The 18,422-nt window shown below is 48.7% G+C and overlaps 1 protein-coding gene across 1 annotated transcript in view; it reads right to left on the bottom strand.

The window, feature by feature from the left end:
* LOC132130386 (rhotekin-like) overlaps positions 1-8,302 on the bottom strand; it is a 34,262-nt gene extending 25,960 nt beyond the window's left edge. The window contains exon 1 of the mRNA XM_059542089.1: positions 8,029-8,302. Coding sequence (XP_059398072.1) covers positions 8,029-8,139 — 111 coding nt within the window. The 5' untranslated portion in view covers positions 8,140-8,302. The remainder of the gene's footprint in view (positions 1-8,028) is intronic.
* Between the last annotated feature and the right edge of the window lie 10,120 nt (positions 8,303-18,422).

Raw genomic sequence — 18,422 nt, forward strand, 5'->3', positions numbered from 1 at the left:
GTCCAAATCTACTCCCAGAAAGGTAATCCGTTGAGAGGGGATTAATACACTTTTCCGGAAGTTTGTGCGTAAACCCAGGCTGTGTAAATGATTTAGCACAATATCTCGATGAGAGTGTGCTTGAGTCTGAGATTGCGCTAACACCAGCCAGTCGTCCAGATAGTTTAACACACGGACGCCCCGGAGCCGCAACGGGGCCAGAGCTGCGTCCATGCATTTTGAGAATGTACGGGGAGCTAGCGCTAAGCCAAAGGGAAGAACGCGGTACTGATACGCTTTGCCCTCCAAAGCGAATCTGAGGAACTTCCGGTGTCTCTCGATGATCTGAATATGAAAATAAGCATCCTTCAGATCGATCGTGACAAACCAGTCGTTTGGTTGAATCTGAGACAAAATAGATTTTACCGTCAACATCTTGAATTTGCTCGACCTGAGTGCAAGATTTAGACGGCGTAAATCCAGAATGGGTCGTAATCCGCCGTCCTTTTTTGGTACCACAAAATAACGGCTGTAAAACCCTGACTCCATCTGAGATGGGTGTACTTCTTCTATAGCCCCTTTGCTCAGTAGAGCTAACATTTCCTGTCTCAGCACCGCCATGTCCATCGGTTTCATCACCGTGGAGAGAATTCCGCGGAAAGGGGGCGGGCCTTTCCGAAACTGAATGGTGTATCCGTGACAAATTGTGCGTAACACCCATTGAGAAATGCCGGGCAAGCGTTCCCACGCGGCCCGAAACAATATTAGCGGTTTTTTTTTTTTTTCGTTGTGTATAATCCTGAAGCGTATCCACGGCAGGATTTAATCCAACAAGATAAACATTGGGCCACGCTGCTAGCGAGAACGCGGCAGCTGTGTGAGCCGTCATACACTGGCCATCTTTGCCAGCCTCCGCGCCGTCCCTCAAACTCTGAAGGCTGGATTGTGCAGAGTGTCTGAGGGGGCGCGCGAATGAGAGCTCAGTTCAATGACGCTCGAGGTGCCTTTGCTGCGAGACAGTCAATGTTAGAGAACATGAAGGAAAACGCATGCATCAAACTCGCTGCGTTTCGTTGTGTATAATCCTGAGGCGTATCCACGGCAGGATGTAATCCAACAAGATAAACATTGGGCCACGCTGCTAGCGAGAACGCGGCAGCTGTGCGAGCCGTCATACACTGGCCATCTTTGCCAGCCTCCGCGCCGTCCCTCAAACTCTGAAGGCTGGATTGTGCAGAGTGTCTGAGGGGGCGCGCGAATGATAGCTCCGTTCAATGACGCTCGAGGTGCCTTTGCTGCGAGACAGTCAATGTTAGAGAACATGAAGGAAACGCATGCATCAAACTCGCTGCGTTTCGTTGTGTATAATCCTGAAGCGTATCCACGGCAGGATTTAATCCAACAAGATGAACATCGGGCCACGCCGCTAGCGAGAACGCGGCGGCTGTGTGAACCGTATACACTGGCCATCTTTGCCAGCCTCCGCGCCGTCCCTCAAACTCTGAAGACTCGATTGTGCAGAGTGTCTGAGGGGGCGCGCGAATGATAGCTCAGTTAAATGACGCTCGAGGAGCCTTTGCTGCGAGACAGTCAAATGTTAGAGTGTGGAAACTGCAGTGAGAGGCTTAGATGTGCATTAGCAGTCCAACAGCGCTCTCTGGAGGCGGGCACAGTCCTAAGCAAACATGAAGGAAAAACGCATGCGTCACATTCGCTGCGTTTCGTTGTGTATAATCCTGAAGCGTATCCACGGCAGGATTTAATCCAACAAGATAAACATCGGGCCACGCCGCTAGCGAGAACGCGGTGGCTGTGTGAACCGTCATACGCTGGCCATCTTTGCCAGCCTCCGCGCCGTCCCTCAAACTCTGAAGACTGGATTGTGCAGAGTGTCTGAAGGGGCGCGCGAATGATAGCTCAGTTCAATGACGCTCGAGGTGCCCTTGCTGCGAGACAGTCAAAGTTAGAGTATGGGGACTGCAGTGAGAGGGTAGATGTGCATTAGCAGTCTAACAGCACTCTCAGTGAAGGGCATAGTCCCTGGCATATTAACATGAAGAAAAGCGTGTGCGTCAAACTCGCTGCGTTTCGTTGTATATAATCCTGAAGCGTATCCACGGCAGGATTCAATCCAACAAGATAACATCAGGCCAAGCCGCTAGCGAAAACACGGCGGCTGTGTGAGCCGTAATCCACCATTTGAAGAGCAAAAACTGTTGATTAACGCGCTCGAGTGGGGGAGAGCGAGCACATGGAACTCCAGTGCATCACTGTATTCATATTCAAGCCGCACATATCGCCCCTAACCAACACCTCGTGCGGGGCCTCGGCGACCGCAGAAGCGAAACGGTGGGGGTTAGACGCGAGGCGACTTAAGAAATACACTCCAGAGCGCGGATACTTCCTAATGGCGTTAGTGCACAGGGGAAGTGTATGCATATTTTACTGTAGCCATAGGCTATCAAGGAGAGAACCTGTAGAGAGGCTGCAACGAACCTCTCATAAGTGCCTCCTCGTGATAACCCATCATACGGCTCCTACCTTTCGTTGACTCATCGCGTCCGCGGAGAGGAGTATACTGCTCGTAGATGATCGCTGAGAACGCGAGATAATAGGGCACAGAAGATTCGCTTCGTACTGAAGGAATGAAATCTGAGGTAAATGGCGCGCGGCACCAGGTATATATATGCCTACGCATGCTGGGCGGTGCCACGCGCTATTTGGCCAATAGGATTGGCGGGATGGTATAGGGCTTCAGACATTCGTCACACCGAAGGTGTTCCCATACGTGGTGACGTCACCGCAGCATCGAAGTGACCTATGAAAGGGAAACAACACTGCTTAAAAGTCCTAATTCTTTCTTTTGATTATTTTAAGATACATCCCAGTGTGCCACAAAATTTGCATTTAGTCAAACCAGAGCCACAGGTCTGGTCACACACAGCCAAACACTATGCAAAAGCAGAGGAGAGCTCTGAAAACATTCAGCTAGCATGAGAAACAAAGTTGAACAAAAAAGCTAAACTGCAATACAACAAAACCTCACCATTTATGGTTGGCTTTTATTAGCAGTAGGGATGTCATTTTGGTTATTTTTCCTAACCGGCAACCGATGCTCGTTAACCGATTATTAACAGTTAACCAAGAATGTTATTTTAAATTAGAATTGAAGAAAATTAGAAGGGATAAGTGTCTGTGAACTATTAAAAAATACTAACATTTGTTTCCCGGGAATACATTTTACATTGCGCAAAAAGCAGCAAACAACAGAACATGAGGGTTCACATGGTCATCATATAATATCACGCACCTGCAGAGCTTCTGCGTAGGGGTGTAACGATACGCGTATTCATATTGAACCGTTCGGTACGAGGCTTTCGGTTCGGTACGCGGTACGCATTATGGACCGAACGGTTCGTTGGACTAATTAATTATATTTGGAAAATAAAAAAAATTGTGAAATATAATGATATGCGTTCAACAAGGTAGCCCAATAACCCAAACGACGTAACAGGCAACGGCCCTGACACCCCCGAAGAAGAAAAAAACACCAACTTATATGTTTATGTTAGGCTACTCAGTCAGGCGCTCGCTCACTCAGTAATACACGCTGAAGGCTCGTTGGAAAATGGCCAATGCGTTTAACAGACCAGAAATAGAAGATCCTCCAATAACCAACAGGTCTGGTGTTTGGGTGCACTTTGGATTCCCTGTAAGCTATAATGGTGATGGCAAGAGAGTGGTGGATAAAAAAACAACAACGATATGTCGCATCTAGGGTACAAAAAAAAAAAAAAACACCAGCGGGAATACTTGAAACATGTCAACTCATTTACGCCGACATTACATTAGTGTGTCAGTATCTGGGAAAAGACGGAAAAAAGGAGAAACATACACACACCATTATAGCTTACAGGGAATCCGAAGTGCACCCAAACACCAGACCAGTTGGTTATTGGAGGATCTTCTATTTCTGGTCTGTTAAACGCATAAGCCATTTTGCAACGAGCCTTCAGCGCGTACTGAGTGAGTGAGCGCCTTACTCTGTAGTGGGAAACGTAGGTTTTAAGAACATGCTTAATGTAATTGAGCCCCGTTACAATATTCCTTCACGAGCCCATTTCAGACAGACCGTAATTCCTGCTTTGTTCCAAAAAACATAAGCCCTATAGAGAACCAATTGAGTAAAAAAACACTCAATATAAAGAGTTATAGAGTTCCATATAAAAAGTTACATCTTTGTATTTGTTCATAACTAATATAACATTTTCATTTTTTTTTATAAGGAGCTGTTTTTGTTTTATACAGTATGCTGCTAAGAAAACACCATAGAAGATGGGTAAAGAATAGCTCCATCATTGTTCAATGTAAAAAAAAAAACATACTTTGTTAGTTTAAATAAATAAAACATTTTTATAAAAATCAAGGAAATTTATCTGCTAATTTTTTCTTTTTGCTGTATCTAAAACGTACCGAACCGTACCGAACCGAACCGTGACACCAGTGTATTGTATCGAACCGAACCGTGAATTTTGTGAACCGTTACACCCCTACTTCTGCGAGCAGAAAAAAACATAATAAAGCTAGGCTATATATAGGCCTATATATATATATATATATATATATATATATATATATATATATATATATACACACGACTAAATAGGCCTATATGAGAAATATATTTTTACTTAAGTTAAATAAATGAACAAAAAACTGTTCATGTAGCCTAGTATGCAGTTTCAGTTCATTTTAGTGCTGCACTAAAGGAAACAGACGGCAGGAAGCGGCATTCTATTTTTCTTTAGGCTTATATTACAAAAGCACAAAGATTTGTTTTCATTGTGAATGTACACAAATGAAGGCCAACCTTTTACAATTCCTATTATCTATATGACTAAAAGGAGTGCCTAGTTGCTTCCACTGTTAGAAGGAAAAAAGTGCACCTTGATGTTAATAAATAAGCAATCTAAGGGTTTATCCATCAGGTCCGAAAGGATTACTCATAAAAGCCAAATGAATGAAAGCAATTTACCAATGAAATTCTCAGTTTACACCGTCCTCAAGCTGCAGTTAAATATGTGTCAAAGAATCTAACAAAAAGATTAGATAATGTGGACTTTTAGACATGATATGGACTGTAAACTGATAACATTTGTGATTTGGGTTCACAAGTACAATGCAACTCTAATGCAGGATGAAAATAATTTTTTCACAGAGAAGTGAAAGCACTGGTAAAAGTGTGAAATCACAGTGTGATTTATGATGCATGATTTTGCATTTGACAGAACATCAGCCAATTTATATTTGTGCATTTAAAGATTGAGTTTATCAACAGGCTACTGAATTTTTTTTTAAAACATTCTGTCTTCATTTGATGCATTGAAAAGACTGGACTAAATAAAACAATTTCTTCCTTTTACTCCATGCTATAGCTTTTAAAAGGCCTGAAATATATTGCATAATTGACTTGGTTGGGAATCCTTTTGCAGAAATGACTGCTTCAATGTGGCGTGGCATGGAGGCAATCAGCCTGTGGCACTGCTGAGGTGTTATGGAGGCCCAGGATGCTTCGATAGCGGCCTTAAGCTCATCCAGAGTGTTGGGTCTTGCGTCTCTCAACTTTCTCTTCACAATATCCCACAGATTCTCTATGGGGTTCAGGTCAGGAGAGTTGGCAGGCCAATTGAGCACAGTAATACCATGGTCAGTAAACCATTTACCAGTGGTTTTGGCACTGTGAGCAGGTGCCAGGTCGTGCTGAAAAATGAAATCTTCATCTCCATAAAGCTTTTCAGCAGATGGAAGCATGAAGTGCTCCAAAATCTCCTGATAACTAGCTGCATTGACCCTGCCCTTGATAAAACACAGTGGACCAACACCAGCAGCTGACATGGCACCCCAGACCATCACTGACTGTGGGTACTTGACACTGGACTTCAGGTATTTTGGCATTTCCTTCTCCCCAGTCTTCCTCCAGACTCTGGCACCTTGATTTCCGAATGACATGCAAAATTTGTCCAAAAGTCCAGTGCTGCTTCTCTGTAGCCCAGGTCAGGCGCTTCTACCGCTGTTTCTGGTTCAAAAGTGGCTTGACCTGGGGAATGCGGCACCTGTAGCCCATTTCCTGCACACGCCTGTGCACGGTGTCTCTGGATGTTTCTACTCCAGACTCAGTCCACTGCTTCCGCAGGTCCCCCAAGGTCTGGAATCGGTTCTTCTCCACAATCTTCCTCAGGGTCCGGTCACCTCTTCTCGTTGTGCAGCGTTTTTTGCCACACTTTTTCCTTCCCACAGACTTCCCACTGAGGTGCCTTGATACAGCACTCTGGGAACAGCCTGTTCGTTCAGAAATTTCTTTCTGTGCCTTACCCTCTTGCTTGAGGGTGTCAATGATGGCCTTCTGGTCAGCAGTCTTACCCTTGATTGCGGTTTTGAGTAATGAACCAGGCTGGGAGTTTTTAAAAGCCTCAGGAATCTTTTGCAGGTGTTTAGAGTTAATTGGTTGATTCAGATGATTAGGTTAATAGCTTGTTTAGAGAAACTTTTCATGATATGCTAATTTTTTGAGATAGGAATTTTGGGTTTTCATGAGCTGTATGCCAAAATCATCAGTATTAAAACAATAAAAGACCTGAAATATTTCAGTTGGTGTGCAATGAATCTAAAATATATGAAAGTTTAATTTTTATCATTACATTATGAAAAATAATGAACTTTATCACAATATGCAAATATTTTGAGAAGGACCTGTATATAAAATGCTTTTTGTAATTTTGGAGCAGCGCAGTCTTTACTCACATTTACAATTTCGACAAGAGTGCCCAAAAATTTGTGTTTCACAGAATAAACAAAGCCATACAGGTTTAAAAGGGAAAGTAAATGAATGGTGAACTGACCCTATAAATGTTCAATTAAAAAAAAGCACTCGCTGAAGATTGATTGAACTGCTCTTAACTATTAGTCCCTACTAATAGTAGATTAAAGCATGCTGGCACCAGCTCAATGCCTGTGTGCTCTGATGACAGCGAGCCCTGTGAACTGACTTGAAATTCCCTCAGGGTCCTATGTCTAAGAACAATTTCAAACAGGTTTGGTCTAATTCTAATAGGCTACATTAAGACGACAAATTAGCCAATTCTTATTACTCTAAAATCGGCCTGGAAAAACTGCCCTAATAAAACATTGTCATTGCCTTTGTCCAGTCATAAAAGATGTTAGATGTCAGAGGGCTCGGTTACAGACCATTTGTCTTTTTGTCTACAAATTACTTTAGAGAAAGAAAAACAGCTACAAATGAGAGAAGTGTTGTTATAAAACAGGTGTGGACAGCCTTGCTTAGATAAATCAATCTCTGAACAATGTTTTAAAGAAATCTTTCAGATGGAAATATTGTTTCATTTCTGAAATTCCAGATGTGTGAGATTACTAGAGCATTTTTCAGCATTTACACTTGATGCACCCAAAGAGAAAAAATAAATAAATAATTACTAGAGATTCCTGAACATCCAAAGATATTTAAAACATACCACAAAATTAACTAAAGAAAAAAAACTCAACAATATGCTTTGCAAATTCAAGTACGCTGTCTTGAATGCAGATCAATTCAATATGCCAGAATACATTGTTCATTTTAAACAATATGACGTAATGCAGTCTAGTCACAACAGAGGTGACTTCACGCAATAAATTCTTACAAAACATGACAATAAATCTAAAGTGAAGCATAATTCAACAGACACTGGACTCAGAGCTCATCAATGAGTTTAAATCGAGTTCAAATACAATCTTTGGCCATCCATATGCATATTATACCTCAACTTTGTGTAAACAATGGTCTAATTTATGTCATTTTTCTTCTCCTAAAGCATTTTACAAAACACATCTAAGGCAAAGTTGCCATGTATACAAATCATAAGCAAGAACTAACTCCATTTGATCTCTTGGGATATGAACGGGCAACATCTGATCGATAAAATGTATCTTTTTTTGAGTCGTGTTGTGGCTCTGCGCCTGCACAGGTGAGGTGCTGCGGCTGCGGCTGCTTACTTCTGCGGAATCCTCCAGCACGCTCAGGCGGAATCGGCCTCTCTTTACCTCCATCTCCATCGCGGATCCGCGGGCCACAGTTGCTCTGGAAGTGTGGTTTCTGCAGAACATTGCTGCTGTAGGTATGTTGAAGATCCAAGCACCAACAGAAGCGGTTGAGTGTTAAATAAATGAAACTATCGCATTAAAATAAACATAAATTCCGTCCCAAATGTTTAAATCTTATCTTATACTAGGCGCGTATAAAATCCCACCGGACATGCTGCAACAACTATGGATATGTCACAAGGTGACGATCTTTAGGGGCGGAACCAAAATTCGGGAAGTTTGGTTCCGCCCGGAAGTGTTTCCGCCCGGACCGGAAAAACAGAACACCGGAACTTCCGGTAGCGCCGTAAGAAGGAAAATCAGGGAATTCGATGCACCTGTGCCTAGTTAGGGACAGCGGTTGGTGATTGGAGGATACGCTGGACAAGGCAGTACTTAAGGCCAAGTTATTTTACAGTCTGGGAAGCTCTCTTTGGTGTGTGTGAAGCACTGGGTTGTGCCCGTCTTGGTACGCTGCTGGTAGCTGTCTAACTCTCTCTCTCCCTCAGGCTGGAATTGTATGATTGTGAAGACATCGCGAACCTTAAAGGTTGAGAAGTGAACAGATTATACGGCGAACTGAGACGACGTGAAAAAGGGGATTGGAAGTGGCATTGATGTGAGTACTAAGAGCCAGTCGAAAGTGCCCTGTATATTGACCTGGCGTTGTGTAGATCTCTCCAGGAGGAGGAGGGTGGCCCTACCCCTAATATAGTGTGGTGGGAGAGCCGAAGGAATACTTATTGAAGTAGTCGCAACGACGACATCACTAGCTAGGCCGCATATTCCATCGCCAGATCCGAACCAAGCGAAGTGAAGGAAGACGGGTGTCCTTTCCGTACACTGAGTGTGGTGGGTGAGTCTTCGTGCTGTGAAAACCTATAATTTTGACGTGGTGTTGTATATTGCTGTGGGCTGCTGTGTATTGCCGTGTGTCCTGTCAGATAAACCCCCGCCTTCACGCACTTCGGCGTGGGAGGACAAGGAGATTGCTGGTCCTGGCCTAGTTCAGTACAGTATATGTTGTGAGCGTGCTTCAGATCTCCGGAGATAGCACGGTACGCTGTGTCCAGCCCAGAGGTGAAAGCCATCCAAAGCAGAGTAACTGTGTTTTGTGTCTAAGTTGATACCGGTGGAGAGGAAAGGAAAGAGAGTGAGTAACACAAGGAGAAACAGAGGAAACCTGTACTTACAGTGCGCTGTGTTCAGCCCAGAGGTGAGAGCCATTCAAAGCAAACTAACGGTGCTATTGTGCCCAAGTTGATATCTGTGGAGAGAAAAGGAGAGAGAGGGAATAACACGAGGAGGAATAGAGCGAACCCTGTACTTACAGTACGCTGTGTCCAGCCCAGAGGTGAGAGCCATTCAAAGCAAACCAACTGTGCTATTGTGCCCAAGTTGATACCTGTGGAGAGAAAAGGAGAGAGAGTGAATAACACGAGGAGGAATAGAGCGAACCCTGTACTTACAGTACGCTGTGTCCAGCCCAGAGGTGAGAGCCATTCAAAGCAAACTAACTGTGCTATTGTGCCCAAGTTGATACCTGTGGAGAGGAAAGGAGGGAGAGAGTGAATAACACGAGGAGGAATAGAGCGAACCCTGTACTTACAGTACGCTGTGTCCAGCCCAGAGGTGAGAGCCATTCAAAGCAAACTAACTGTGCTATTGTGCCCAAGTTGATACCTGTGGAGAGAAAAGGAGAGAGAGTGGGTAACACGAGGAGAGACTGAGGGAACCTGTACTTACGCCGCTGCCTGTGGAGAAAGAGAAAGCGAGTGAGCACCCAAGGAACGAACTGTGTGAACCAGTACTTACTGTGAGCTGTAATCAGCGAAGAGGTGAGAGCAAAACCAAGCTGAACTAACTGTGCCTGTGTGTCCCAGCCGCTGCCTGTGGAGAAAGAGAAAGCGAGTGAGCACCCAAGGAACGAACTGTGTGAACCAGTACTTACTGTGAGCTGTAATCAGCGAAGAGGTGAGAGCAAAACCAAGCTGAACTAACTGTGCCTGTGTGTCCCAGCCGTTGCCTGTGGAGAAAGAGAAAGAGCGTGAGCACCCAAGGAACGAACTGGGTGAATCAGTACTTACTGTGAGCTGTAATCAGCGAAGAGCTGTTGCCTGTGGAGGAAGAGAAAGAGAGTGGGCACCTCGAGAACGAACTGAGTGAACCAGTACTTACTGTGAGCTGTAATCAGCGAAGAGGTGAGAGCAAAACCAAGCTGAACTAACTGTGCCTGTGTGTCCCAGCCGTTGCCTGTGGAGAAAGAGAAAGAGCGTGAGCACCCAAGGAACGAACTGGGTGAATCAGTACTTACTGTGAGCTGTAATCAGCGAAGAGCTGTTGCCTGTGGAGGAAGAGAAAGAGAGTGGGCACCTCGAGAACGAACTGAGTGAACCAGTACTTACCGTGAGCTGTATTCAGCGAAGAGGAGGAAGAAGGAGGGCGCTACGGATACCTAAGACTCAGGCCGGGGCCCGAGCCCCACGCCCCGGATCCCCGTGGCCCCCTTGCTCCCTGACCTCTTCCCGGCCATAGCCCATCTGGAGGGCCGAGTCAGAGTTTAGTTTTAATTGCCCTTTCCCTATTCCCTAAGCTATTTTTAAATATTTAAATAAAGATTGTTTTATCACTTACTTGTTCTCGTGTTGTTTGGCCATTGGGTCGGGTTTGGGGACCTCCTCGAGGTGGAAGTTGAGAAGGGGTGTGGCTTAGTTAAAGCATAGCCAGCCCCTGGGTGTGACAGATTTGGCGTAGTCGGCAGGGTTTCCACCTCGAGTTGAGTAACCAAGGTCGTCCAATGACCGACAACGCGGGGCTTTCAGCCCAACCCCGTGCCATGCCCGTTTTTATGGGGAGCCCCTGGATTCAAAAATATGGGGGGACAGAATCCGAGGTACGATTGTCTGAATGGAAGGCTCAACTAGAGTACTTGGCCGACCTACAGGGCCTTAGTGCAGCCCAGCGGCTTCAATTTGTGTTAAACTCCCTGGATGGAGAAGCGCGGCGAGAGGTGCATGCCGCCCCCGAAGCCGTTAGAGCCAACGCCCAAACCGTGTTCCAGTTCCTCACTGAACAGTATGGTGACCACACCCCCGTAGCTGTCCTTCGCTCCCAGTTCTTCAATTGTAAGCAGGGCCCCCGCCAACCGATTAGAGCTTTCGCCCTGAGGTTGCGAGAGCAATTCGCCCGACTACAGACCCGTCGGGACCACGGGTTGGGAGATGGAGAGACTCTATTGCGGGACCAGTTTCTTCTGGGGTTGAAGGAGGGTCCGGTGAGACAGAGCCTACGTATCCAGTTTCGAAGGGACCCGGGTCTTACGTTCGAAGATCTGAAGAAAGAGGCACTGGCCCTGGAAGGTGATGAGACTGAGGTGAGTGGTTCCCCAGTGTGTGCGGTTGTCAGTGAAGTAGCACCAGCACAACCCGGAGGCCCTGACTGGAAGCAAGCACTGAAGGCTGAACTTTTGAAAGATGTCCGCGATCAGATGTCTGAACTGTCTAAAGCCCTCGTAGGAGAATTGCGCCAAGGACGGGCGCGGGAGGAACCACGGCCGGCGCCCCGAGACCGAGTGTACTCAGAGGGAGGCCGAGAGCCGTTCAGGCGCCCGAACCACTTTAACCGGCCCCGTTTCGAATGGGACGAGCAAGGGCGACCCATCTGCAACCGCTGTGGCAAACCAGGTCACTATAGCCGCCAGTGTGGGCCCCGCAGGGCGTCAGAAGGGGGTTTTTAGGTCGGCCGGCCACTGTGGGTCGTGTGGCCGGGACCCCTCGAGAAGACCCTGGAAGAGGATATGGCTCTAGGAGCCAGATGATTGGGCGTAGCCCCGTGGCGAAGGTGAGAGTGTGCGGCAAGGAGATTCAATGCCTGGTAGACACAGGCTCCCAAGTGACGTTGTTTGCTGAGAGTTTATCCGAAGAAGTGTTTGGGAAACAAGGGGCACCAGGGGCGGAGGCCCCCTGGCTTACTCTGAAGGGCGCAAACGGCCTCGACATCCCATATATTGGCTACCGATTGACGGACCTAGAGGTTCACGGAGTGATGGTCCCCCAGAAAGGTGTGATTATCGTGCAAGACCATTGTCTGGGTGCACATCGAGCCCTGTTGGGCATGAATGTCCTCGCTGATTGCTGGGAAGAGCTATTTCGGGCTAGGCCCGTATCGAAGATACCACCTGCAGAGAGGCCCAAGTGGGAGTGTGTGGTAGCTGACTGTCGAAGGGTGCAAATGAGCCAAGTCCGCAGGGAACAGGAAGAGGTAGGAAGAGTGATGTGTCGTTTTGCTTTGTCTGTCCCCGCAAAAAGTGAGGCTGTTGTGTGGGCGCGAGTACCGCCCCGAAGAGCGGGCCCAGAAGAGTGGGTGCTGGTGGAGCCCCATGTGGATTGTCCACAAGTGGAAGTGGCACGAGGACTATCGACGGTCCGGCGGGGGAGAGTCCCCGTGAGGATACGGAATGTACATCCATACGCGGTGCAACTACATCGGCACCAACGATTAGCCCGTCTGACAACGGTTACATCCCACCAAGTAAGGGAAGAGAGGGATATTAGTTTTCGTCAGGTGTGCCCCACTGTCATCGAGGTGGCCCTGACACAAGTAGACACCCCATGGGGTGGTATGGAGAGGAGTGTGCCGAGCCACCTGGCGGGTGAGTCGTTACAAGGGGAGGATTTAGAGCAGGCACAGACACAGAAGTTACAGGCCCTCCTTCGGAGATGGCAGCATGTGTTCGCCACCCACGATGAAGACTACGGATGCACCCAGGTGGTACAACATCATATACCTACCGGGGATGCAGGGCCCAGCCGGGAGAGGTATCGCCCAATTCCGCCCACTTTGTATACCGAGGTACGTACACTCCTGCAAGGCATGCTGAAGCAAGGAGTTGTTAGGGAAAGCAGCAGCCCGTGGGCGGCCCCCATAGTGCTGGTGCAAAAGAAGACGGGGGCTTGGAGATTCTGCGTGGACTACCGTAAGCTGAACCTCGTGACTAAGAAAGACGCTTTCCCTTTGCCACGGATCGAAGATTCGCTTGCCAGCCTCACGCAGTCGGCATGGTACTCTACCCTAGATTTGGCCAGTGGCTACTGGCAGGTGCAGGTGGCCGAAGCAGACCGGGAGAAGACTGCCTTTACAACCCCGTTTGGACTATTTGAATGGGACCGGATGCCTTTCGGGCTCTGTAACGCTCCGGCCACCTTCCAGCGGCTGATGCAGCGGTGCTTGGGAGGTCAGTTAATGGAGTCAGTATTAGTTTACCTGGATGATGTGATTGTCTACTCCCCAGATTTTGATTCACACCTGAGGCACCTCGAGGAAGTCTTTCGGGCCATGGAGAAGTACGGATTGAAACTACAGCCCAATAAGTGTCACTTACTACGGAGAGAAGTCAACTTTCTGGGCCACGTGGTCAGTGCGGCTGGAGTGTCCGTAGATCCTGGAAAGGTATCGGCCGTGAAGGACTGGAAGGCCCCGAGGACAGTGAGGCAAGTGCGATCCTTTTTAGGATTTGTGGGATACTATAGGCGTTTCATAAAGGACTTTTCAAAAATTGCTAAACCCCTTAATCAGTTGCTGGTTGGCACAGGTCGTAACCGGGGCCGGGGGTCGCCCAACGTAGACTGGGATGCAAATTGTGAGTCGGCGTTCCAGACATTGAAGCAGGAGCTGCTACAGGCCCCTATCTTGGCATACGCAGATTTCACAAAACCATTCCTTTTGTATACAGATGCCAGCAATCTCGGGCTGGGAGCGGTGTTGGCTCAACGGCAGGACGGAGTTGAGAGGGTCATCGCGTACGCCAGCCGGAGCCTCCACCCAGCCGAGAGGAACGATGCGAACTATAGTTCTTTCAAATTGGAGCTGCTGGCGTTGAAGTGGGCCCTAAGTGAGAAATTTAAAGACTACCTCTGGGGTGCCAAGGTGACGATCATTACAGACAATAACCCATTAGTACACTTACAGACGGCGAAGCTGGGAGCCGTGGAGCAGCGGTGGGTGGCCCAACTGGCCAACTTTGACTATCAACTACAGTACCGACCAGGGCGTGAACACATGAACGCGGACGTCCTCTCAAGGCTGCCCGAAGCGGAAAGCCCCGGAGGGGCCAGCCCGGAGGAGGGCTATATGGTAGGAGCAGTAGAGGCACCAGGCAGCAGACAAGAGGCCGTGCCTGAGAACTGGGGATGGGATCCCCGTCGGTGGAGGGAGAGACAGGCCAGGGATCAAGATGTGCGGCTGGTAAGAGAATGGCTGGAACAGGGCCGACGGCTGACGCCAGCGGAGAGGTTAGCCCAGACGGATACTGGGAGGAGGCTGCTGGGGCAATGGGACAGGCTGGAGCTGAGAGATGGCGTTTTGTGCAGAAGGGTCAGTGACCCGAAGTTGGGCGAAGAAGTACGCCAGATCGTGGTACCCGCAGATGAGGTAACGGCTTTAGTTTCGGCGTACCACAACCAGTTGGGGCATCAGGGACAGGAGAGGACCGTGTCCCTGCTTAGGAGATTCTTCTTTTGGCCCGGGCTAGAGGCATCGGTGCACGCCCTAATTCAAGCTTGCCCGAGATGCATATTGTTTAAGTCCAGACGGGAGGTCCGAGCGCCAATGGTACCCATCCATGCGAAGGCCCCCCTTCATATCATGGCTATGGACTTCTTGACACTGGGCCGACCACGAGATCGCTACCAGAACATCTTGGTAATAACGGATTTGTTCACAAAGTACGCTTGGGCTATCCCCACCCTCGACCAGACTGCAACCACCACCGCTACAGTTTTATGGCGGGCCGTCTTCCAGACGTTCGGATGCCCGGAGTTTCTGCACTCCGATCAAGGAGCCAACTTTGAGTCCAGGGTAATTAGAGAACTATGCCAGTTGTACGGTTGCACGAAAACTCACACCACTTCGTATCATCCTCAGGGGAACGGCGGCTGTGAGAGATTCAATCAGACCCTATTGGGGCTGCTGGGGACCTTGGACCAACAACGGCAGGACGATTGGGTGAGTGCCTTGCCAAACCTCCTACAGGCCTATAACAACAGTATACATAGTACTACGGGTTACGCTCCCACTTACCTGATGTTTGGCAGACACATACGAATGCCTACTGACCTGGTCCTAGGAGTGATAGCCGACCAAGAGGAAGCAAGTGTAACGGAGTGGGTGGGGCGCCATCACCAGCGCTTGCATTTCGCCTACGAGCAGGTGTCGAAAAGGATACAGACGGCAGGAGAGAAAAGTAAGCGGTTGTATGATCGGACTGCTAGAGAAGCCCCTCTACTGCCAGGAGAGAGGGTGTTGGTGAGAGATAATCGGCGGCAGGGGAAGGGGAAACTGAGTGACCGTTGGGAGGCCACCCCTTATGTAGTCTGCCGGCAGCAGAGGCCGGGGCAGCCGGTCTATACCATCCGGCCAGAAGGGAAGTCAGGCCCCGACCGTGTGGTGCACCGGAACATGATTCGCCCATGCCCTAACTACCCTGAAGCCGTGGAAGAAGTCCCCACGGAACCTGTACCAGCGGCCCCCTGGATTGAAGGTTGGGCTGTGGTACCAGGGAGACCCGTGGTGGCACCACCCCCGATCGCCCCGAGAGAACCAGAAGCAGCCCCTGAACAAGCTGAGCCCGATTCACCAGTGAGACGATCCCAGCGAGAGAACCGAGGCCGACCCCCTGCCCGCTATGGGGAGTGGACAGCCCGAGGACGTTCTAGGGACTAGAACGGATTGGCGGGGGAGGATGTCACAAGGTGACGATCTTTAGGGGCGGAACCAAAATTCGGGAAGTTTGGTTCCGCCCGGAAGTGTTTCCGCCCGGACCGGAAAAACAGAACACCGGAACTTCCGGTAGCGCCGTAAGAAGGAAAATCAGGGAATTCGATGCACCTGTGCCTAGTTAGGGACAGCGGTTGGTGATTGGAGGATACGCTGGACAAGGCAGTACTTAAGGCCAAGTTATTTTACAGTCTGGGAAGCTCTCTTTGGTGTGTGTGAAGCACTGGGTTGTGCCCGTCTTGGTACGCTGCTGGTAGCTGTCTAACTCTCTCTCTCCCTCAGGCTGGAATTGTATGATTGTGAAGACATCGCGAACCTTAAAGGTTGAGAAGTGAACAGATTATACGGCGAACTGAGACGACGTGAAAAAGGGGATTGGAAGTGGCATTGATGTGAGTACTAAGAGCCAGTCGAAAGTGCCCTGTATATTGACCTGGCGTTGTGTAGATCTCTCCAGGAGGAGGAGGGTGGCCCTACCCCTAATATAGTGTGGTGGGAGAGCCGAAGGAATACTTATTGAAGTAGTCGCAACGACGACATCACTAGCTAGGCCGCATATTCCATCGCCAGATCCGAACCAAGCGAAGTGAAGGAAGACGGGTGTCCTTTCCGTACACTGAGTGTGGTGGGTGAGTCTTCGTGCTGTGAAAACCTATAATTTTGACGTGGTGTTGTATATTGCTGTGGGCTGCTGTGTATTGCCGTGTGTCCTGTCAGATAAACCCCCGCCTTCACGCACTTCGGCGTGGGAGGACAAGGAGATTGCTGGTCCTGGCCTAGTTCAGTACAGTATATGTTGTGAGCGTGCTTCAGATCTCCGGAGATAGCACGGTACGCTGTGTCCAGCCCAGAGGTGAAAGCCATCCAAAGCAGAGTAACTGTGTTTTGTGTCTAAGTTGATACCGGTGGAGAGGAAAGGAAAGAGAGTGAGTAACACAAGGAGAAACAGAGGAAACCTGTACTTACAGTGCGCTGTGTTCAGCCCAGAGGTGAGAGCCATTCAAAGCAAACTAACGGTGCTATTGTGCCCAAGTTGATATCTGTGGAGAGAAAAGGAGAGAGAGGGAATAACACGAGGAGGAATAGAGCGAACCCTGTACTTACAGTACGCTGTGTCCAGCCCAGAGGTGAGAGCCATTCAAAGCAAACCAACTGTGCTATTGTGCCCAAGTTGATACCTGTGGAGAGAAAAGGAGAGAGAGTGAATAACACGAGGAGGAATAGAGCGAACCCTGTACTTACAGTACGCTGTGTCCAGCCCAGAGGTGAGAGCCATTCAAAGCAAACTAACTGTGCTATTGTGCCCAAGTTGATACCTGTGGAGAGGAAAGGAGGGAGAGAGTGAATAACACGAGGAGGAATAGAGCGAACCCTGTACTTACAGTACGCTGTGTCCAGCCCAGAGGTGAGAGCCATTCAAAGCAAACTAACTGTGCTATTGTGCCCAAGTTGATACCTGTGGAGAGAAAAGGAGAGAGAGTGGGTAACACGAGGAGAGACTGAGGGAACCTGTACTTACGCCGCTGCCTGTGGAGAAAGAGAAAGCGAGTGAGCACCCAAGGAACGAACTGTGTGAACCAGTACTTACTGTGAGCTGTAATCAGCGAAGAGGTGAGAGCAAAACCAAGCTGAACTAACTGTGCCTGTGTGTCCCAGCCGCTGCCTGTGGAGAAAGAGAAAGCGAGTGAGCACCCAAGGAACGAACTGTGTGAACCAGTACTTACTGTGAGCTGTAATCAGCGAAGAGGTGAGAGCAAAACCAAGCTGAACTAACTGTGCCTGTGTGTCCCAGCCGTTGCCTGTGGAGAAAGAGAAAGAGCGTGAGCACCCAAGGAACGAACTGGGTGAATCAGTACTTACTGTGAGCTGTAATCAGCGAAGAGCTGTTGCCTGTGGAGGAAGAGAAAGAGAGTGGGCACCTCGAGAACGAACTGAGTGAACCAGTACTTACTGTGAGCTGTAATCAGCGAAGAGGTGAGAGCAAAACCAAGCTGAACTAACTGTGCCTGTGTGTCCCAGCCGTTGCCTGTGGAGAAAGAGAAAGAGCGTGAGCACCCAAGGAACGAACTGGGTGAATCAGTACTTACTGTGAGCTGTAATCAGCGAAGAGCTGTTGCCTGTGGAGGAAGAGAAAGAGAGTGGGCACCTCGAGAACGAACTGAGTGAACCAGTACTTACCGTGAGCTGTATTCAGCGAAGAGGAGGAAGAAGGAGGGCGCTACGGATACCTAAGACTCAGGCCGGGGCCCGAGCCCCACGCCCCGGATCCCCGTGGCCCCCTTGCTCCCTGACCTCTTCCCGGCCATAGCCCATCTGGAGGGCCGAGTCAGAGTTTAGTTTTAATTGCCCTTTCCCTATTCCCTAAGCTATTTTTAAATATTTAAATAAAGATTGTTTTATCACTTACTTGTTCTCGTGTTGTTTGGCCATTGGGTCGGGTTTGGGGACCTCCTCGAGGTGGAAGTTGAGAAGGGGTGTGGCTTAGTTAAAGCATAGCCAGCCCCTGGGTGTGACAGATACATGGGATGTGTTTT

Source organism: Carassius carassius, chromosome 47 (assembly GCF_963082965.1).
Source record: "Carassius carassius chromosome 47, fCarCar2.1, whole genome shotgun sequence".
Classification (NCBI taxonomy): domain Eukaryota; kingdom Metazoa; phylum Chordata; class Actinopteri; order Cypriniformes; family Cyprinidae; genus Carassius; species Carassius carassius.